Here is a 22,042-nt window from a genome sequence, read left to right on the forward strand (position 1 = left end):
TAACTGAAGGAATAGGAAAGACTTTGGTCTTTCCCAAGCCCCAAAACTATGTTTGTCCTGGAGATGGAAGAATTCTCTGAATTTCTTGATCATATTTTCTATAAGTAACTTGATACCTTTCAAAACAATGAGGAGATTCCTCATACATTTACCAATTTATTCAGTTATTTAGTCAACAGACTGATTGAACCACACACCTAAAGAGGCTAAAGGGACCTCAGCTGTGTCTCTCCCAGGCCGGTTCTCACCCACCTGCCTTCTTCCCCGGTTCTGCTCTCTATCACCAGGGCTGACACCTGAGGCTACAACACCCCAGCTCCCATGACTGCTGGCTTCTTGCTGTGTTTGACCAAAGATAGACAGTAGATTGGGGGGTGGGAAGGGAAGAAGGAAGAAACCATCTCTTTCATAGCTCCAGGTCCCACAGAACAGCCTACCAGAGGTCCAGTTTCTGCTCTGTGGCCTGTGACCTGGAACTGGGAGTCTTGACTCCTCCCTTTGTCTCTGCTGCCCAGGAGATAGTGGCTCTGGGTGACCTCACTGTTCCCTGTTGGCTCAATCATCTGTGCAACCCTGCACTAAATGCTTCAAAATGGTTTTTGTCTTCCTGATTAGACCCTAACTGATACAGGAATTGGAACTATCTTACAGATATTGGAACTGAGGCCCAGAGAAGATGTGACATGTCTTAAGTTATACGGCCAAAAAAATGATAGGAAATGTCTACCATGTATAAAGCATTGTGTTAGCCACTCTGTGGACGATAAAGATGTGAAGTTCCTAGGCTCTTTTCTCAGGAGCCTCCCATCCAGTAAGGGAAATGACTTGTCTATACAAACAGCTATAATACAGGACAGTGTGTGCCAGGCACCATTAACAAGCGTGCCAGTTATAAGGATTCAGGCGTTGGGGGAGTGCAAGATAATGAAGAGAGGTTTCCTGGGGAGCTCAACAGCTGAAGCAGATCAGGAAATACAGGGTGGGATTTTGGCAGGAAAGATGGTGTGTGCCTGTGGTTGGTGGAGGGGTGATCATTCCAGGCAGAAGGAATAGCCTAAATGTGGAAGGAGGCAGGAAAGCTTCAGACCCTCCCAGGAAACAATAAACCATTTTTAATTTGGAACTTGGGGAGGTGGTAGGCGGGAAGGTAGGATAACTGCGTTGTTCACTGTTTAAACAGGACACTTCAGAGAATGAAAAGGGACTCTCTTAATACACCAAAGCAACAGGCAGAGACTGGGGCCATGCTAGGGAAAGTGAGGCTGGCCCAAGTGGATCAGGAGATATGGTCACCTGCCAAGAGGTGGCTGAGCCCAGATCGTGGAAGGTTTTCCATCCCATACTAAGGGGTTTAGACCTCAGGTTCCAGTTCACTGGGAAGCAAATGAAATAGTCATATAGGAAGGGATGGAAAATAATTCTGTAAGACGCTAACTGCATTTTATACCGCAGACCGGGGATGAGGAGCAAATGCTCTTGCTCTCCATATCTGATGTGACCTGTGGCCCCCAAATGAGCAGGAACACCTCGTTCTCCCATGTGTCCTGCTGGACCTACAACTATACATGCTTAGCACACTGCATGGGACTTGAGAAGGGAAACAAGAAATTAGTAGAAGACTTGGTTCCTTCCCCAGGGATGAGACTTTTGGGTATTAAACAGGGAGCAGTACACAATTTGCAAAATCCAGTGTCATTGAATTCCAAAAGGCACAGCCGAGGCAGCCAGCGCTTCTGGTGGTTAGGACAGGAGAGGTCACGGCGGCCTGGGCCTTGAGGAAATGAAGCCAGGAGCACAGAACTCGAGCCCCGCAGGGAAGAATTACATTTCGGCTGGGTGGAAAGAGGGGAGGGCATTCCTGGCAGATGCACCAGAGCTGCAATGATCAGGTCATGTGCAAGGGACAATAAAGCAATGAGCTGACGTGGGATTCGCAGGAGGTAGGGCTGGGGGAGAGGGCCCTGAAGAACTGGGGCAGTGGGTGGGGAGGAGCTCCCGTGTGGAGGGTGCGGAATTCTGTCCAGGGGCACTGTGTGCATGTGATCTGCAGGGGAAAGTTGACTTTTTCTTCACCTGAGAGCGATTTGAAGCCGACTGCAAAGGCAGTTGGCAAAGTCAGTACTGCATAGTGGTTAAGGGACAGACTTAGCAGCGAATGTGCCTGGGTTCACATGCCGGCCCATCTGCTCGGCAGCGTTGGACAAGCCACTTGACAGCTCTGGACAATAGCTGAACCTACATCAACCCGGTGACATGAGGATTAAGGGAGTTAACTCCTATAAAGTGCTGAAAGCAAAGCCTGGCACACAGGCTAAATCAATAGTTTTCAGCCCTGGCTAAATGTTCAAGTGACTTGGAGCGCTTCGTAAAAATACCAGGGCCAGAGGAATTTAGGGCGGGGAGACTACTGCTGATTCTACAAAGGTAGATACATGTCATGACACCTTTGTCCAAACCTGTAGAATGGACACCAAGAGTGAGCCCTCATGTAAACTATGGACTTGGGGTGATGAAGTGTCAGTGTGGATTCATGGATTGTAACAAATGTACCATGCCGGACAGAGGGTATGTGGGAACTATCTGTGTCTTATGCTCAATTTTGCTGTGACCCCAGAACTGCTCTAAAATTAAAGTCTATTTAAAAAGAAAAAAAGGGGCTGGGTGCAGTGGCTCACGCCTGTAGTCCCAGTACTTTGGGAGGCCAAGGCAGGTGGATCATGAGGTCAGGAGTTCAAGACCAGCCTGGCCAACATGGTGAAACCCCATCTCCACTAAAAATACAAAAATTAGCTGAGCGTATGGCATGTGCCTATAATCCCAGCTACTTGGGTGGCTGAGGCAGAAGAATCGCTTGAACCCAGGAGGTGGAGGTTGCAGTGAGCTGAGATTGCTCCATTGTACTCCAGCCTGGGCGACAGGAAGAGACTCTGTCTCAAAAAAAAAAAAAAAAAAAAGGCAAAAAAGGCCGGGTGCAGTGGCTGACACCTATAATCCCAGCACTTTGGGAGGCCAAGGCAGGTGGATCACCGGAGGTCAAGAGTTTGACACCAGCCTGGCCAACGTGGTGAAACCTCATCTCTACTAAAAATACAAAAATTAGCCAGGCGTGGTGGTGCATGCCTGTAATCCCAGCTACTCGGGAGGCTGAGGCATGAGAATCGCTTGAACCTGAGAGGCAGAGGTTGCAGTGAGCCGAGATTGCACCATTGCACTCCAGCCTGGGCAACAGAGCAAAAACTCCATCTCAAAAAAAATAAATAAAAATAATAAAAGGAAAAAAATACCAGTGCCAGGGCCCCACCTCTTCCCCCAACCAAAAAAAAAAAAAAAAAAAGCACAATTAAGCAGCATAATGGGGTGAAACCTTCGCCATCGGGTTTTTTTTTAAAGGCTTCTAGGCTATTCCTTTGGGCAGCCAGCGCTCAGAAGCACTGAACTAAATAAATGGACATGGACTCTTGTACAATAGCGAACACGTCAGGGAACAGGCATGTTCATGGTAGAGCCAGGATCTTTTCCTGGGGATGCGTGGGGAGCGGTTTCCTGGCTTCCTCTTGGCGCAGAAGCTCTGCACTTTTGACAGCTTTCTGAGCCTCTGGGAGCAACACAGACCCACCAGAGATTCTTTGAACAAGAAATGGGCAAACTGATTTCAGAAAGGAAAAAAATCCTATGGCATTACTGCCACCACGCTTGGTTATAATAGATGACTGACTCTTTTTTTTTTTTTTTTTTTTTTGAGACGGAGTCTCGGTCTGTTGACCATGCTGGAGTGCAGTGGCGCAATCTCGGCTCACCGCAAGCTCCGCCTCCTGGGTTCACGCCATTCTCCTGCCTCAGCCTCTCCGAGTAGCTGGGACTACAGGCGCCCGCCACCCCGCCCGGCTAATTTTTTGTATTTTTAGTAGAGACGGGGTTTCACCGTGGTCTCGATCTCCCGACCTCGTGATCTGCCCGCCTCGGCCTCCCAAAGTGCTGGGATTACAAGCGTGAGCCACCGCGCCCGGCAACTGACCCTTCTTATTAAAAGAGAACTCAAAGTTATCCAGAAACAATTTCCACCCGCAGCACCTAATAGGTCACCAAGCGAGCATAATGTCCCAGAAATCTTAAGGAGCATTGTGACAGTATACCAAAACAATCTTAAGTTTAAACTGTAAATCTGTTCTCTGAAAGGCCCATCATCTTGGGAGCAGGACTAAGATGAATGCTCCATTAGACAAGCCATGGTGGGCAGCTCCAGCTCTCAGCAGCACAAACGTCCCTGGCCACAGAGGCCCAGAGCTCTGCTAATTTATCAAACACCCAGCACGCCCCAAGCCAAACTGTGGATGTCCCTATCCAAACCTGCTTCTTGTCTCCACAAAAGTGCAATTCCATTCTACCAATTGCTCAGGCCGAAAATCCTGGAGTCCATCTTTCACTCCCCTTTCACATCCAGCATCCAGTCCAACAGCAGCTCCTGTCAGACACACTCAGAACCTGGCCACTTCCTGCCACCTTCTGCAGGAACATCCTGGGTGGAGGCACCACCGTCTCATCTGAATTACCGCGATGGTTGCTTGCAGGTCCCCATCTGTGCCCTGAGTCTTCTCCAGAGGATACATTCACAGCACTGAAATGAGAGTCATCCTTTTACACTTAGCCAGAAAATGTCATCACATCTCTGTTCAGAAACCCTCTTGTGTGTCTCCATCTCACTCCAAATCAAATCCAAAGTCATGACCATGTGCCATGGCCTACATGCAATGAGCTGACGTGGGAGTCACAAAAGGTGAAGAGAACCTGCCTCCCCCAGGTAATAACCACATCACCTCCCTCTCTGCCCTTGCACCCCTGTGCTCAGAGCCCCTCACCAGAGAGACCTTCCCACTGTCATGTGCCTTCCCTCCCTCGTGCTGCTTTATCTTTTTTCCCCTGACCCATTACATAGTTCCTGGTGTGTTAAATGTCTGGCTCCTCTTGCTATCCCTTTCCCATGAGATCAGGGACTCCAGTATTTGCTGCTGTATCCTTAGGGTCTAGAACAATCCCCGGCATATAGTAGGCCCTCTGTGAATCCTTATTTTTGAATGAAGTCCTTATGATCACTCTTTTTTGAATTATATTCCAGGATGCATCTTAATAGAGTTTGTTTGGGAGGATAGCACTGGTAGGATGAGATGCAGTGATTAACATAATGGACTCGGGGGCCCTGGGAAACAGAATTTTGGCATTCTAACCCTAGCTTTGTTCCTAACCCGTTGTGTTACTTTGGATGAGTCCTGTGATCTCGTTGGGCCTTGGGTGACCTATAGGGTGTAAGCAGTGGACTAGACCAATTGGATTTGACCAAATTCAAACAGAATTTTTTAGGGTAGGATATAAGCGTCAATACTTTTTTAAAGTTCCCCAGAGGTAATGTATAGCCAGGAGTGGGCTAAGCCTAAGCCTTACAGCAGGGTTTCTCCTGTGTTAAAAATGCACACGAATCACTTGGGATGTCATTAAAATGCAGGCTCTGATTGGCTAGGTCTGGAGAGGGAGCTGGGATTTTGCCATTCTAACAAGCTCCCGGGGGATGCTGATGCTGGTGGTCCAAGACCAGGCTCTGAGCGGCAACATCTTGAAGTCACTTCCAGCTTGGTGACTCCAACGTTTCCATCAGGGGTAAAGGTCCCCTTATTAAATTCTCAGGAAAACATCAGCTGTCACTCCACTAGCTGCTCAATTTGAGCTGAGTTCCCTACTCAATGACTGGCAAGCTGCCCCTGCATGCACTGTGTGGATGTTAAGAGTTGGTCCTTCTTAAAAAACGAATTGCTGGACCCAGAAACGGGGAATGAGCAGAACCAGGTCTGAGAATTTCTCTCCCAAAAGCAGGCTCAGAGACCTGTGGTCAGGGAAGAAACCCATCACAAGTCAGTGGCTTCCCTTCGTCTGCCGTTCTGTTGTCAGGGCCTTGGTGCTGGCTGTGTCCTATGTCCTTCTCTGTCTCCTTGATCTGACCATCTCATGATGCCTCTGCCTGGCTGCCACCTCCTGGTGCCCACTGGTGAGCAGAGGCAGTCACTGGCAGGCAGACGGGCAAGGAGGGCGCCCTGCACAGGGCCAAGGGAGCAGCCTCATTAGGGCTGTCAAGGAGCAGCTCCAACAGGAGAAGAATCTCCATCCGGCTGCCGCAGCAGCCGCCACAGGGAACGGGAAGTGACAAGGACAGAAAGGGAGCAGTCACTGACACCCTGCAGTTCAAATGGTGACCAGAGCTGCTGACAACGGGGCCTTCTCCTACAGCAGCTGTGGGAGGCCTGTTAGATTATTCTGCTCACCCAGTCCCCTAAGGATTCAGCAGCAGAGCCTCTGACCACCAAGAAGCCACAGTTCATTCTAATCATTTCCCCCAGTTCAGATGGCTGTACGTGGAATGGCTCTTTTGCCTGCTGCCCTTGAAGCAAGACTCAGTGAAGAACAGAACCCCTGGATGCGTTGTGTTAATTCCTCCCACAAATCTTTTGTTTGTTTGTTTGTTTTTGAGACAGGGTCTCATTTTGTTGCCCAGACTGGAGTGCAGTGGTATGATCATGGCTTACTGCAGCCTCAACCCCCTAGGCCCAACCAGTTCTCCCACCTCAGCCTCCCAAGAAGCTGGGGCCTCAGGTGCGTGCCACCACCCGAAGCTAATTTAAAAAAAAAAAAAAAAATTGGCCGGGTGCAGTGGCTCATGCCTGTAATCCCAGCACTTTGAGAGGCAGAGGCGGGTGGATCACTTGAGGTCAGGAGTTTGAGACAAGCCTGGGCAACATGGTGAAACCCCGTCTCTACTAAACTACAAAAAAAATTAGTCAGGTGTGGTGGTGGGGACCTGTAAACCCAGCTACTCAGGAGGCTGAGGCAGGAGAATTGCTTGAACCTGGGAGGTGGAGGTTGCAGTGAGCCGAGATTGTGCCACTGCATTCCAGCCTGGGTGACAGAGTGAGACTCCAACTCAAAAGAAAGAAAAACAAAAACAAAGAATGGCTGTGTCTAACAATACACAGGAGATCTCAGGGCAGAAAGAATGACCATTTACTTAGCATTTGTTAAGTACCAGCACTGTTCAAAAAGTTTCCTTATGTGTATTATCTCATTTAATCTTCACAACCTGCAAAGTAGATACTGTAATCATTCCCATTTTACAGATATGGAAATCGTGGCAGACAGAGGTTAAGCAACCTGCCCAAGTAAGAGATGAAGCCAAGAATTGGACCTGGGTAGTCTGGCTTGACAGCTGAGTATCTACTTATGATACTTAGTGTGTCTACTTACGCTCTCACAGAGTGCTGCAGATTTCTGATTCTGAACCAGTGGGTCCTTGTCCACCCCGACTGGCCTTGTCTTAGTCTGGCCCTGTATATAGCCAGGACCCTTCCATATTTGGAGCTGTGCTAGCTACTGAATTATGTCCCCCACCAAGTCATATGTTGAAGCCCTAATCCGCAATGTGATGGTATTTGGAGACAGGGCCTTTGGGAGGTGATATGGTTTAAATGAGGTCACAAGCGTGGGGCCCTCATGACAGGATTAGTGCCGTCATGACAGGATTAGAAGAGACACCAGAGAGCTTGCACTCTCTCTCTTTCTGTCTGTCCCATGTGAGAACATAGTGAGAAGGCAGCTTCTGCAAACCAGGAAGAGGGCCCTTACCAGAACCTAAGCATGCTGGCACCTCAATCTTGGACTTCCAGCCTCCAGAACAGTGAGAAAGGAACTTCTATTATTTAGGCCACCCACACTATGGTATTTTGGTAGGGTAGCTCAAGCTGACTATGACAGGCAGGGTCTGAGGGACCATCCCAGGGCTTAGCCCCTCTCACAGGCCACACCCATTCTCACCCATTCTCAGGTTCACCTGGGGACCAGGTGTGGGTTGTGGCCTGAAGGGAGTCCTGGAGGATCCAGAGCGGCAGCTCCTCTCCCATGTGAGGGGGACTCCCCTGAGGTGTAGCCTGGTGTCTCATGGAATGTACTGAGACTGGCTCAGCATTGTGGGATTCAGAAAAAAGTGAATGGGAGCATGTGCTTGGGAGAAGACAAAGCAGGAATTCCAGGTGATGGAGCCTGGAGGCAGACGGGGAGGGGCATGAGGTCCAAGTCACACAGTGGTTCATGGAGAACTCAGGAGGCAGGGGCAGGAGAGGCTCCCAGGCAGGACCTGGCAGAGGCAGGGAGGCCTTGGGGCTGTCATGAGAGGCCCTCAGCTGAGTGCATGAGGAGGAGAAATAGGCTGGGCTGGTCAGGACAGAGACTTATGCTGCCAAACTGAACCCCTTTCTCAGTCCTGCCCTCTCCCTGCAGAGTGGGGGCAAAGACCTTCCCAGGACTCACAGGGCCTGATTAGTTTCAGCTCTGCCCATAACTAGCCATCTCCCCTTGTCAGGTAATTTCTTTATGAGCTTTACCTTAGAGGGAGTTGGTCAACTGTTCCCCAGCACTAACACATCACGATTTCTACATGATCAAGACACCCCATCTTTTCAATCTTTCCAGATGTGTCTGCCTCTAATTCTGTGATTACAAGGTAGGGCTGACTCCAGGAACTTCCCTAATGTGCCTGGTCTGCTCAGTTCTCAGAAGGTGTCAATGGACTGACAGTTTCAGAATGTGACAGTGACAGTTTTCAGGGACAGTACTTTCAGAATGTGTCCAACTTCTAGTGATTGGTGCACCTTTCCCTGACTGTCCCAAAGTCTTGTGAGGGTCTCTTGGATCAACCTGCCACCTGACTAGCATGATTTGCCCTGAGGAGTCCACACCATGGTGGGAGCAGCCACCCAAGTCCCAACCCCAGGAAAAGGTGAGTGAGTGTCCCAGAACCTGGCCTATAACCATTCACTCTTCTGAAACACTTACCTACTAAAGTCACCCCCAGAATGTGATGACAAGCAGTGGATTCTCAGAAGGGACCTATCCCCCGGGGACTAACTGAGAGTTCCTCGTCAGACCCTCGGAACTCATTCAAGCAGGGCTCCGGGCATGGTCTGAGTCACAGCCCTGATGTGTGCCTGCTGAATTCATTCAGGGAGAATGCCACGGGAACCCGCCTCAGCCCTGTGTCAGGAACACAGACGCCTTCCAGGTGTTGGAAAGTTCTGCCAGTCATCCTTAAGATTTGTTAGACCTACTTAAGCTCACAGGAACATGAAGTTCACAAAATGCTTTCCAACCTTGGATGAAATGCATTTTCCATCTTAGCCAAGACATAGCAAGATTCAGTCATCTTTATTTCTACCTGATGATTCCTTGAACAATCACGTTAACTACATTTTTTTTTTACCCTCCAAAAGAGAAATAGCAGAGGGGAAAAATGCTGCCTTTCTTACCTCCAAACTCTCCTATTTTAATCAGTTCCAAAATTAGAGTTTGGGGTAGGGAGCATGTTTAAAGCACCTGAAATAGCTATTATGTATTGAGTATTCGAAATTCTTTGCATGTGTTGATTTAATCCCCACAACAACCCTGTTAGGCAGGTGCTATTATTATCCCCATTTTACAGATGAGAAAATTGAGACATAGAAAAGTTAAATAATTTGCCCAGGATGATACAGCTTACAGATCTGGGATTTAAACCCAGATCTTTGGACCCTGGCTCTCAATAGTGGAAAAGATTGTCTGTTCTTTGTAAGCGAAGTTGATGGTGACAATTCTATTAGCAGTTTGTGTGTTCTGAGGTGTTTCTTCCAGCAATGGGGATATCTTTTTTTTTTTTTTTTTTTTGAGATGGAGGCTCGCTCTGTTGCCCAGGCTGGAGTGCAGTGGCATGATCTCTGCTCACTGCAACCTCCGCCTCCCGGGTTCAAGTGATTCTCATGCCTCAGCCTCCCGAGTAGCTGGGATTACAGACTCATGCCACCATGCTTAGTTAATTTTTGTATTTTTAGTAGAGACAGGGTTTCATCATGTTGCCCAGGCTGGTCTTGAACTCCTGACCTCAAGAGATCTGCCTGCCTCAGCCTCCCAAAGTGCTGGGATTACAGACGTGAGTCACTGCGTCCAGCCCCCGTGGGGGTGTCTTTAAGTGATTCACCTATACTCACTTGCCCGGTTTCATTCATGAACAACAACTCATGTTTTTCAGATGTCTGGCAAACGGTTTAGGTTTCTTTGGGTGATTATGTATAGAAAGAGGCTGATGGCCCTCCTCAGGGCACAGATGACAAGCACTTACAAAGAGCTCTCAAACCAGCGTATCTTGAGGAAGGTAACACCGTACCCCACGGCTCCTAGGGTCTGTCTGTCTGCCTGGACATGAGAAATAAATGAGTATGCCAACACATTACTGAAGTCACGGAGTCCACATTCTAAAAACAGTCCACTCTGTGAGGTGCAACAGTTAATAGCATGTTAGAGTTCTAGTGGAAAAGAAAATGAAAAACTATCCAAACAGGGTTGCAAGCATGAAACATGTAACAAAAACAGCTTAAAACCTTGTGTCTGGGTGAGCACTCCCTGGTTCAATATCCATTTCTGAAATTTCAGTGTCTGTTTCCTCCACTGGACTGTGAGTGGGATCATGGAGAACTTTGCTTCCTCTTACCTGGCACTGGATTCTAGAGCATATTAAGTACTCTTAATGTTTGTTGCATAAATGAATGGTTAAGAATAGGCCAAGTGTGGTGGCTCATGCCTGTAATCCCAGCACTTTGGGAGGCCGAGGCAGGCAGATCACCTGAGGTCAGGGGTTTAAGACCAGTCTGGCCAACATGGTGAAACCCCATCTCTACTAAAAATACAAAAATTAGCTGGGCATGGTGGCATGTGCCTGTAACCCCAGCTACTTGGATGGCTGAGGCAGGAAAATTGCTTGAACCTGGGAGGTGGAGGTTGCAGTGAGCCCAGATCTTGCCACAGCACTCTAGCCTGGGCAACAGTGCAAGACTCCATCGCAAAAAAAAAAAAGGATAAAAAAATTATAGGCAAGGGGCAGTCATAGGTGGCTTTTTGAGAAGGATAAAGATACATGCAAATAAATGATTTAAAAGATCAATTAAATTTTCCACAGATAGAAGATACAGATTACAAAATCTGGCTACAAATTCCACTCATGTGAGTATGCACACCTTGTTGCAATGTGACTTTGCCACTCTACTCTTCAAAAGTAGAGTCCATTTTTCTTAAATGTGGGTTGGCCTGTGACTTGCTTTGGCCAAGAGAATGTGAGAGAAATGATATTGGGTGGAACTCATGAGGCCCTGCAGCTCCATGACCTTGGAATGCTGCCCTGAGACTGCCCTGTAAGGAAACCAACGCCGTCCTCCTGGGGGATGAGAGCCCATGTGGAGGAGAGCAAGGCAGCCCAGCCAACAGCAGTATCCACTGCCGGGCCTGTCAGGGAAACCACACTGGACCTTCCAGCCCAACCAATCCGTAAATGGACTTGAGTGGCATGAATGAGCATGAAAAAGCCAGGGAAAACCAGCAAAGAACCAGCCCGCCAGCCCACAGACCCATGAGAACTAAGAAACTGCTGTTCTACGAGAGCCCACCGGTTTTGTGGTAGTTTGCTAAAGTTGCTCAACCTCGGTGCTCCAGACATCTTAGATCGGAGAATTCTGACTGTGGGGATTGACCTGCGTACTGTCCAATGTTCAACAGCAGGTTTGGCCTCCTCCCGCCAGATGCAGTAGCACCGCCCCTCCTCCTGTCAGGAGAATCCAAATGTTTCCAGACGTTACCAAATGTCCCCTGGGGGAAAAACACAAGTGACCCAGGAAACCTTATTGATTTCCCCTTCAAATCCTTCAATAATCAATCGTGAATTTGGGGCAGAGTTGAAAAAAATGTTTTTGCCCCTTGGTCCCTAGACATCTCCAACTGGGTGGTCTGGATGAACTCAGCTGGTGTATCTGGAACCAACACTGCATTCTCAGATAAACCTGGCCAGTGCTTATGTCCGGGTAGGCAAAAAGCCCTGCCTCTTTTTACAGGATTGCTCAGCTACCCCATGTGTTAGTTTCCTAGGGCTGTGTAACAAACTACCACAAACTGGGTGGTAAAAAGCAACAGAAATTTATTCTTTCACAGTTCTTGTGTCCAAAAAGTCTAAAATCAAGTCGTCAAGCCATGGTCCCTCGAAGGTTCCAGGGAGGACTCTTTGCTTGCCCCTTCCTAGCCTTTGGTGGCTGCTGGCAATTTTTGGCATGTCTCGGCTTGCCATTGCATCACCCCAATCTCTGTCTCTGTCTTCCCACAGCCATTTTTTCTCTGTGTGTGTCTCTGTGGCTCTGTTTTCCCTTTCTAAAAGTATACCATTCATTGAATTAGGACCCACCCTGTCAGAGGTGTTTGAACCAGAGTGACTCCATCTTGAATAGGGGCTGGGTAAATTAAGACTGAGACCTACTGGGCTGCATTCCCAGAAGGTTAGGCATTCTTAGTCACAGGATGAGACAGGAGGTTGGCATAAGATACAGGTCACAAAGACCCTGCTGATAGATCAGGATGCAGTGAAGAAGTAGCCAAAGCCCACGAAAACCAAGATGGCAATGAAAGTGATCTCTGGTCGTCCACACGGCTCATATGCTAATTATAATGTGTTAGATGCCAAAAGACACTCCCACCAGCACCATGACAGTTTACCAATGCCATGGCAACATTTAGAAGTTACCCTATATAATCTAAAAATAGGAGGGACCCTCAGTTCCAGGAAATCTCTGCCCTTTTCCCAGAAAACACATAAATTATCCAATTCTTGTTTAGCATATAATCAATAAATAAGTATACTCAGGCGATCAGCCTACACCGCTGCTCTGCCATTCTTTTACTTTCTTAATAAATTTGCTTTCACTTACTCTATGAACTTGCTCCAAATTCTTTCTTGTGTGAGGTTCAAGAACCCTCTCTTGGGGTCTGGACTGGAACCGCTTTTCCGTAATAATCCAACAACCTAATCCAATATGAACTCCTTCACTAATTATACCTGCAGAAATCCTATTTCTAAATAAGGTCGCATTCTGAGGCTCCGGGCAGACGTGGATTTGGGGGACACTATTCAACCCTGTATACACTTCATGAGCTGATTGGCTTGTGGTGACTGTGCCGTTCTCCTGGTCATTGTCCCTGCCCGGTGCTCTATGGACCTGTCCCCAGCCCGGCCGATGCCAGGGCAGAGTTGATGAGAGAACAGAGGGGCTGCTTTGTCCTGCTTTAGCCCAGGCAGGGGCGGAGCTTTGCTGCTCCTGGTGCGTCGTCCGCCCCCTTCCCCTTCCTTCCACCTCCCTCCTACTGGCTCTCAGCACAGCCATGTGATTGCAACCATCAAAGGAGGCCTCCCTGCTGAGGAGGGGGTATATCTAAGTGCGGGTTCCTGGACAGATTTTTATCTGTTGCTTTGCTGCCTTTCTTTACATTGTGTTCATAAGAGACCACAATTCCCCATTTGTATACACATCATTGCAATTTGCTTTCATTATGAGGTAGAAAACATCTATTTGCATTTTCCTCCCCACCCCCCAACTCCTACATCTTTTGGAAAAAAAAAAAAAAATTCTATTTCAAGCTACAGTGCATACCATAATGTGATTATTGATGTTTCTCTCCCTGAGAATGCCTTGTTGGCTTTCCATTTCTCTTCCCTGCCAAGCACACTTGACCCGTGGTAATGTAAAGGTTACAACAGCAATGATAAATCTCTTCCCCGCCGTCTCACTTGCCTGAAGTGCACAGGTTCATGAGATGAGGACGGCATGAGGAGGAGAATGCAGGGAAGATAGAGGAAAGAGAGAAAATCAAAAGATTCATAAATACAACCGCAGGGCTCTTAGCCTCCAAGCAGAACCGCAGATTAGATTTGTTAAACCAAAAAAGCCCTTGGGAAACACAGAAACGAGAGCTTTCAAATATCTAAAAACTCAGATTTAATGACCCAAAGACCAAATGTAGGTGAAGAAAAGTACTTTTCTTTGGGCTGTGAGCTAATCCAGTGGTTGATGGTATATAGCAGGAAATTTTGAGACTAATATTATAACTAACAACTAACTTTTAATCTTTGAAAGGCATTTGCACAAAATACCATTAATTTTCCTCACCAGCATTTAACATACTGGTATAAGTCAAATCCCTTTGCAGATGAATGCTTAGGAGGTAGAGCGTGTCTCATTTTCGGCAAAACACTGGAATCACCTGGGATTCCGATTTAATTGGTCAAGAGCGAAGCCCAAGCGTCAGTGGGTTTTAAAGGCTCCCCAGGTGATACTAACGGGCAGCTAGAATTCAGAACTACCGATATAAAAAGTCAGAACTTTCCACGATCATTAGTGCCCAGCATACTTACTGCTAAGCAGCAAAATGTGACCACATCTATTATAGGGCTCTACCAACATTTCTTGCATTACGACTGAATACTTTTCCTAGTAGACGGGCTATTTTTCAAAATGGCAGCCCAGGAGCTTGGAAAGAGTGGATTCTGTTGTGTCAAATCTTCAATTTTTATGGAAAGCCACTGCCCTGCTGGATCTCAGAGCAGGGAATGGTGACTCCCTGAACCTTCCACAGGGCAAGTTTCCTCCCCAAGTTTCTCCTCCTGCTTTGTATACCTCCTGCTTTGACTTGCCCACCTGCCTCTGGGGCTTCCTCATGGGCTTCTTATTCCTCCATTCCTTTATACCCTCATCCTGTATATTGAACATAAAACAGTAATAGCAAATCTCAATTCTTAAAAGAACACATGTCAAGCTTCTCTTCTGGCTAAAATGTGGGTATAATATTTTGGTTTACTGTGAGACTAAAATTAATCAGGAAATATATGTTGAGTGCTCAGAGGAAAATAAGCAAGGGTGGGAAACATACAAAGAAGTTCAGTGTGTAGATCCTCAAGGATCTTACCAGGGTAGGCAAACTATAGCCCACAGGCCAAATCTGGTCCCTCACCTGTTTTTGTAAATAAAGTTTTATTGGTACACAACTATGCTATTTTTTTTTTTAAAGCATATTATCTATGACAGATCTGAATAGTTGTGGCCTGTTTTTGCATCTGGCCTGCAAAGGCTAAAATACTTACTATCTGGCCCCTTTTAGAAAAATGTTTGCTAACATTGATCTAGATAAACCAACCACAAAAACAATAGATAGAGAAAGGGAGAGATATAGATAGATAGATGTCTCCATCCATCCTTTCAACAAATATTTATGTTGTAGGCACTGTGCCAGGCTCTAGGGGATGTTTCTGTGAATCAGAGAGGGCTTCTGCCCCCTGTGAGGCCCACGGTCTACTGAACTTGTCATTAATCCCGAGCAATGAATAACCACCAAAAGGGAGGCCTGTGCAACAAGATCAAAGGAGAAGAGAATGTTTGAGGCTGGACAAACCCATGGGTAACTAGAATCTCACCTGTGAACCTTACAGGTGGCTTCTAAGCTGAATGGGATAAAGACGAGGAAGGGGAGACCTCGACAAGGTTGGAATGAAGAAGTAGGAAAGTCCAGGTCACGGTCAAGGGCCAGCAAATGCCAATCCGGCTGTCTCCCAAGTATACTGGAGTGGTAAGGGGAAGAATGGCTTTCTTTGTTCACCACTGATCGTCCATACCAGAGTTGACGTTTTGTAAGGGTGTGGACAATGTTTGTGTTATTTTCCTCCATCTCTAGTGTTAAGCAAAATGCTTGGCATATGTACGTGCCAGAAGAATAGTATCTAAAGAATTAAAGAATAGATGAGTAATGGGTATCTTAAATGTTAGGCTAGATATGCTGTAAGTCAGATGAGCATGGTAAAATGATGTCGATGTTTATTATTTATTTACATATTTACTTATTTTTGTGACAGGATTTCACTCTGTCACCCAAGCTGGAGTGCAGTGGTGCAATCATAGCTCACTGCAGCCTCAAACTCCTGGGCTCAAGCAATTCTTCCACCCTGGCCTCTCGAGTAACTGGGACTACAGGCATGAGCCACCACGCCCAGCTAATTTTTCAATTTTTCTGTAGAGATGAAGTCTCACTATGTTGCCCAGGCTTTTCTCAAACTCCCGGCCTCAAGCAATCCTCCTGCCTCACCCTCCCAAATTGCTGAGATTGCAGGCATAAGCCACCACCTCGCTCAGCCTGTTACTTTAAACAAAGGACTAGATGGGAGATAAGAAAGCTTTTGTGTTTATGAACAACTCCTCTACAATGAAACTTCTACAAGCATTACATTCTTTAACTCTCTCTGTCATCCTTTTGTTTTATAGATGACGAAATTGAGTTTCAGAGAGGTTAAGCAACTGGCCAAGGTCATACAGCAAGAAAATGGCAGAGCTGGAACTCAACAAGTCTTTTTTAAAATCTCAGACTCAAGGCTATCAGCACACTCCCATGCCTACCAGTCATTTTCATACCATGCTTTGAAGAACCCTCAGGCTCCCCAGAGCCCCATAATGGCACTGTGACCAATTTAGAAGCATTGAGGATCAAAAGCACAGACTCCCTACCCAGCTTCACTCAGAGCAGTTCTCATTTTCTCTCCTTTACTTATTGAGTTTCCTGGTTTTATCCAAACAAAAGTTCTTGGAGGAACAAAAAAAATTCAAAATCACTGTACTGGACCATACTACTTCCTAAAATAAAGCCAGTGGGTATGGTTTCTAGTCTGAACTCCATCGCCAAGGTGCTATGGGATCATAGTCAGCCACTTCTCCTTCTTCCTACCCATGGAAGTTTGGACAACAATGCTGAGATCCTGTCACACTTTCTTCACTTTCCAGAGAGATCAAGATGAAATGAAAAGCTTATTTAATGGATGGCAATGGCTGGATCGCCTTGAATAAAATTCTAGATAAAGGTTAACTCCATTGACAGCAGCAAATTAGGGGAGTATAATTAGTTACTGAGCAGAGCTCAGGAAATCGTCATTGCTGGGTGCTTTGGCTGATGCCTGCCAATAGCATCTAAAATTAGGACTCTAGAAGCAAATATGAGCCAATCTTTTGGCCTTACCTCATAGTAATCAGCACGTGACAGAATATAGGGATATTAGTAAACAGTCCACAGGGGTATAGCCACTTACCAAGAGAGATGTAACACATGAATATACTGATTCTCAAAGAATTCATAGTTGGAAACAATGCCACTCCCATCGATGGCCTGACCATTCTTATACCAAGTTACCTCTGGCTTGGGCTGACCTGACAATAAAGAAAGAAAAATATCCTTATTAGTTTAGGTATTTTTAGGAAAAAAAAAAACCATAAAGCTATGAACAAGGATGGACAGTAAGCAACAGGGATGAGGATGATGGATTACGTTAGGTGAGGAATTGAAAAAGTTTCTTCTTGCTGACACAAATAAACACATAATTCAGCAGACACTATAGAGCATGTTATGTACCTAAGATGGTGCTGTGCTGACGGGTGGCATACAAAATGAAAAATGCTACCCCTAATCTCAACGTGCTATTAAGAAAAATTTTCCAATACTTGGAAATAAGGCAAAGATATGAATAGTATCTTTTTTCAATGTCATATGAAGGCAAAGGCCCATCCAAGGGTGATCTTGGGTCATATACTTTGTTTCACTCAATGATAACTACTGATTTAAAGTGAAGTTATATGTTAATTTGCAGGTTTTTATCCAATAGAAATGCAAATAATTTCCATCTAGGAGAAAAGATAACCCTATAAGTTATTGTTTATTGCTATAAGTTATTGTTTATTGCTCTGTAGGACATTAACCAGTGCTATACCTAACCCAGCAGTTTTACCCCAACATTCCTTTATTAAATTGCCTGTACATACCTAGCTCCTCAAACTTTAATAGTTTCTGGTTTCTTCTCTAATTAATGAGTTGAATAAAATCTTTAAAATGTGTATTTCATATTTGCATGGGAATCACTTTACCTTTTTGAAAATTATACTTTAATAGTGCTCAAAGTTAGTGCATTAGTTATGGCACAAAAGAGAGAACAAAGTAGATTTGCAAATGCCACTTTCTTCCTGAGGATGAAGAGTTTGGAATGTATGCTTCCCAGACTGATGCTATGCATATGTTACTGATATCATCACAGAAATTGACCTACACTTTCTCTCTCAGAAAAGATTCATCCTTCCCTGGTGTTCAATAATGGGACGTGATGTTAATGGGCTAATCCGGTAAAACCTCCAGGAATTTCATCCACCCCTTGGGATTTTTCCCTCTTGTTACAGAGCAGGAAGGTTTCCATTGTGTTCCAAAGAGCTTTCTCATTAGCCTTCATGTCACTGAAAATATGTCAAAATGTGCCATATGCACAGGAAGGAAAGCCTGGTATTTGGAAACAATACACCATTCTTAATCTGTCTTAGGAACGTTCTTGTATTTCTGTCTTATTTATTGCATAATTTTTGGTGAGCAACTCCAGAGACCACTAAGATGAGAACCCCATGTTCTGGCCAGGCATGGTGGCTCACGCCTATAATCCCAGCACTTTGGGAGGCCGAGGCGGGTGGGTGAATCACTTGAGTCTAGGTGTTTAAGACCAGTCTGGGCCACATGGCAAAACCTCATCTCTAGAAAAAATACAAAAGTTATTAGGGTGTGGTGGTGTGCACCTGTAGTCTCAGCTACCTGGGAGGCTAAGACAGGAGGATGATCTGAGCCTGTGTGGTTGAGGCTGCAGTGAGCCGTAATCATGATTGTGCCACTGCACTCCAGCCTGGGCAACAGAGTGAGACCTTGTCTCAAAAAAAAAAAAAAAAAGGAAAGAAAAAAAGGAACTCCATAGATAGAGGAAAGACAAACGAAGTACAGAGGGAAGAAAAAGTTCATTAGACCTGCACCTGCACCATGAGCAGGACCTGAAAATGCTGAGTCTCCCTCCCTCCCTCCCTCCCTGTGTCTCCCAGCTAGGCTGCCGCTGTGCTCATGCCATGAATGTGCTTTTTTTGGCAACTGTGGATTTTTCCTCCTTGCCTTCCCCTTCAGGTAAACGCCTGAGTAGTTACCCTGGGGCTTGGAACAGATAGACCTGCATGCAAGGATAAATCCTCCAGCAGCTGCATGGCTGAGCCTCTTACAGGCATTTGCCTATAAAAAGACACCAAAAAATGAGCTTCCCTGAAAAACCATCAAGGGGTTTCTGATCATAATTCATTTCTGCCTGTTCTTGTCAACCCTGTGTCCTCCTTTAAGACTGTTTCATCACACTCCTTTATAGGAAGCAGTTAATTCCTCCTTTTTGTGGGTATGTGGCTGTTTTGAAGAAAATACATAAAATGTTCATGAGCTGGGCCTGGGAACTCATTTTGATCTCTTGGATTCCAGTTTTTCACTCAGGCTGATGAGGGCTGATTGATTTCCCCCAGTTTCCTAATGGCTGACTGTTTTTTTCCCCTGTGCAGTATAGATCTGAACAATCAGCCAGAAATGAGACTTGCATAGGGAAGTGGTATCTGGTATCTTGTGGGTGGTTCTCTTTTCTCCTGCCACTTGCTGGAAACCTCACCTGAAAGTCCTCCCCTTGTTTTTGGAACCTACTGTGGGTCATATATCGAGAGCCACCTCCTAAACATTTCAGAAGTATCTGGGCGAGGGGACCACAGCCAAGTTCAGGGCGTGTCCAAACACACGAGAGCTCTGCTCTGAAGACTCAAGGTCAGCTTGCACTGCTCTGTCTGCCTGATGATGGACCATCACTGAGACAGAGCCTGGGCTTGGAGAGGCTGAGCGCACAGTTCTACGCTGCAACTCCAGGCTGAAATCGAGGTTTTATGATGACTTCTGCTAGCGAAAGGCAGCCGTTTCTGAGGCTCACCCCTCTCCTCTCTGGACTTAGAAAAACGGGATCAGAGACCAACCTGGCCGACATAGCAAAACCCCATTCTACTAAAAATACAAAAATGAGCTGGGCATGGTGGTGTGCATCTGGAATCCCAGCCACTTGGGAGGTTGAGGCATGAGAATCGCTTGAACCTGGGAGGTGGAGGTTGCCGTGAGCTGAGATTGTGCCACTGCACTCCAGCCTGGGCAACAGAGCAAGAGAGACCCTGTCTCAAAAAAAAAAAAAAAAAAGAGCAAGGGGAGAAGAGTTTTCTGTCTGCCCTCAAGAAACACCATTGGCGCCTTCATGTTTTCAAGGTTAGAGACATAATCCAAAAAAGAAAAGAGAACCACCCATGAGGTACAAGATATCACTTCCCTACCCAATTGTTTTATGTTTATGTTCTTTCGATGATAAATCCTTTTACCATTGGGAGTACCCATACTTGATCAATTCTGAGTTCTTTATTCACCAATCCGAGGGGAATCCCAGTTCCCTGCTTTTTCTCCACTGGTCACCCATTGCCTCCGTTTTAAGATTTTCACTTCTTATTAGCATCCCTGAAGAAGGCGTGCAGAGGAAAGACTAATTTAGCCAGTTTTAAGATATCAATTAGGGCCAGGCACAGTGGCTCACGCCTCTAATTCCAGCACTTTGGGAGGCCAAGGCAGGCAGATCATGAGGTCAAGAGATCGAGACCATCCTGGCCAACATGGTGAAACCCCCCCCACCGTCTCTATTAAAAATATAAAAATTAGCCAGGCGAGCCAGCTGCGGTGGCTCATGCCTGTAATCCCAGCACTTTGGGAGGCCGAGGCAGGCAGATCACCTGAGGTCAGGAGTTCGAGACCAGCCTGACCAACATGGTGAAACCCCATCTCTACTAAAACACAAAAAATTAGCCGGGTGTAGTGGCGGGTGCCTGTAATCTCAGCTACTTGGGAGGCTGAGGTGGGAGAATTGCTTGAAACCAAAAGTTGGAGATTGCAGTGAGCCGAGATCGTGCCATTGCTCTCCAGCCTGGCAACAGAGCAAGACTCTGTCTCAAAAAAAAAGAAAAAGAAAAAGAAAAAAATTAGCCAGGTGCAGTGGCACGTGCCTCTATTCCCAGCTACTTGGGAGGCTGAGGCAGGAGAATAGCTTGAACCTGGGAGGTGGGGGTGGCAGTGAGCCGAGATCATGCCACTGCACTCCAGCCTGGGTGTCAGAGAGAGACTCCATCTCAAAAAAAAAAAAAAAAAAAAAAAATCAATTAAAGAATAACAGAAGAATTCCATCAATTTACCGAAAAGAAGTGATTCATGCCATTCCTCTGTGCTCCATGAATTTAAACTATGGGTAAGGACACCCAAGAAAGAAGGAAAATTAAGAGTGGATTATCTGATAAAAAGAAGCAGTGTGAGAGGTGCCCAACCCAGAATCACAGGTGAAGTAAAGACCACTAAATCATGTCCAGGAAGTCACTCAAAGAAATCTTTTAGAAACAAATCATAGAGGATGGAGTTGCTTCATTGATTACACAGAAAAAAAAACTTCCAAGGTAATTTTCCCAAATGATGTTTTAGTAATGCCTTTGTGAGCCAAGAAACCTGGCATGCAGGGAGATTTTAGAGGGTGATCAGCTAGTCTAGTGATGGTTACCAGATATTATGCAGCGAAGCACAGCGTCTGACTTCTCAGGAACCTTCTGGGGAAGCAATGTAGATAAAAAACACAGCGGGGGCCTCTGGGGCCCTTCGGAGTCTGTCATCCTTTCATGCCGCACCGAATCTGAAAAAAGAAAAAAAAAAAAAAAATCCCCGACATCACCATTTGTTCTGGGATTTCTCTGGCCTTCTTAGGAATTCCAGAAACCACAGGGTGCCGCCCTGGCAGCTCACTGCACGCTGGCGGGTGGGCAGACTGAAGGTCTTTGGGCAGCCTTTCCAGGCCGTGGTGCTGCTGGTAGGTGGGCTGGATCCTTCTGTATTTCGGGGATGTCTTGTGCATTGCAGGACATTTAGCTGCATCCCTGGCCTCTACCCACCAGATGCCAATAGCACCCCCACCCCTCCATGTGTGACAATCAAAAATGTCTGCAGACACTGCAGGGGGATGGGGGGGTGCCCTGATTGAGAACCACAAATCCTATTGTCCTAGGCAGATCCCAGGGCAGCCAGAGCTCCAATGGAGAGGGAAGCATCCCATGAGGCTATGGTTAGGGCCACCTCCTCTCATTCCTCTTCCTTTCTCTTCTTAAAGTCTTTTCATACTGTGCTCAAAAAAGTGTGTATATGTCTTTGCCTCCAAAAAACATGTTGGTTGTGTTGAAATGAT

At 46.3% G+C, this 22,042-nt stretch overlaps 1 protein-coding gene across 5 annotated transcripts in view; it reads right to left on the minus strand.

The window, feature by feature from the left end:
- Positions 1-22,042, minus strand: part of ALPK2 (alpha kinase 2) — a 157,773-nt gene that overhangs the window by 118,821 nt on the left and 16,910 nt on the right. For all 5 annotated transcript variants that reach the window (XM_054461175.2, XM_054461173.2, XM_054461174.2 and 2 more), the window contains 2 exons: positions 21,368-21,496; positions 17,000-17,117 (listed from right to left, as the gene is read on the minus strand). In XM_054461175.2, the coding sequence (XP_054317150.2) occupies positions 17,000-17,117; positions 21,368-21,496 (247 nt within the window). The remainder of the gene's footprint in view (positions 1-16,999; positions 17,118-21,367; positions 21,497-22,042) is intronic.

Source organism: Pongo pygmaeus, chromosome 17 (genome assembly GCF_028885625.2).
Source record: "Pongo pygmaeus isolate AG05252 chromosome 17, NHGRI_mPonPyg2-v2.0_pri, whole genome shotgun sequence".
Classification (NCBI taxonomy): Eukaryota; Metazoa; Chordata; class Mammalia; order Primates; family Hominidae; genus Pongo; species Pongo pygmaeus.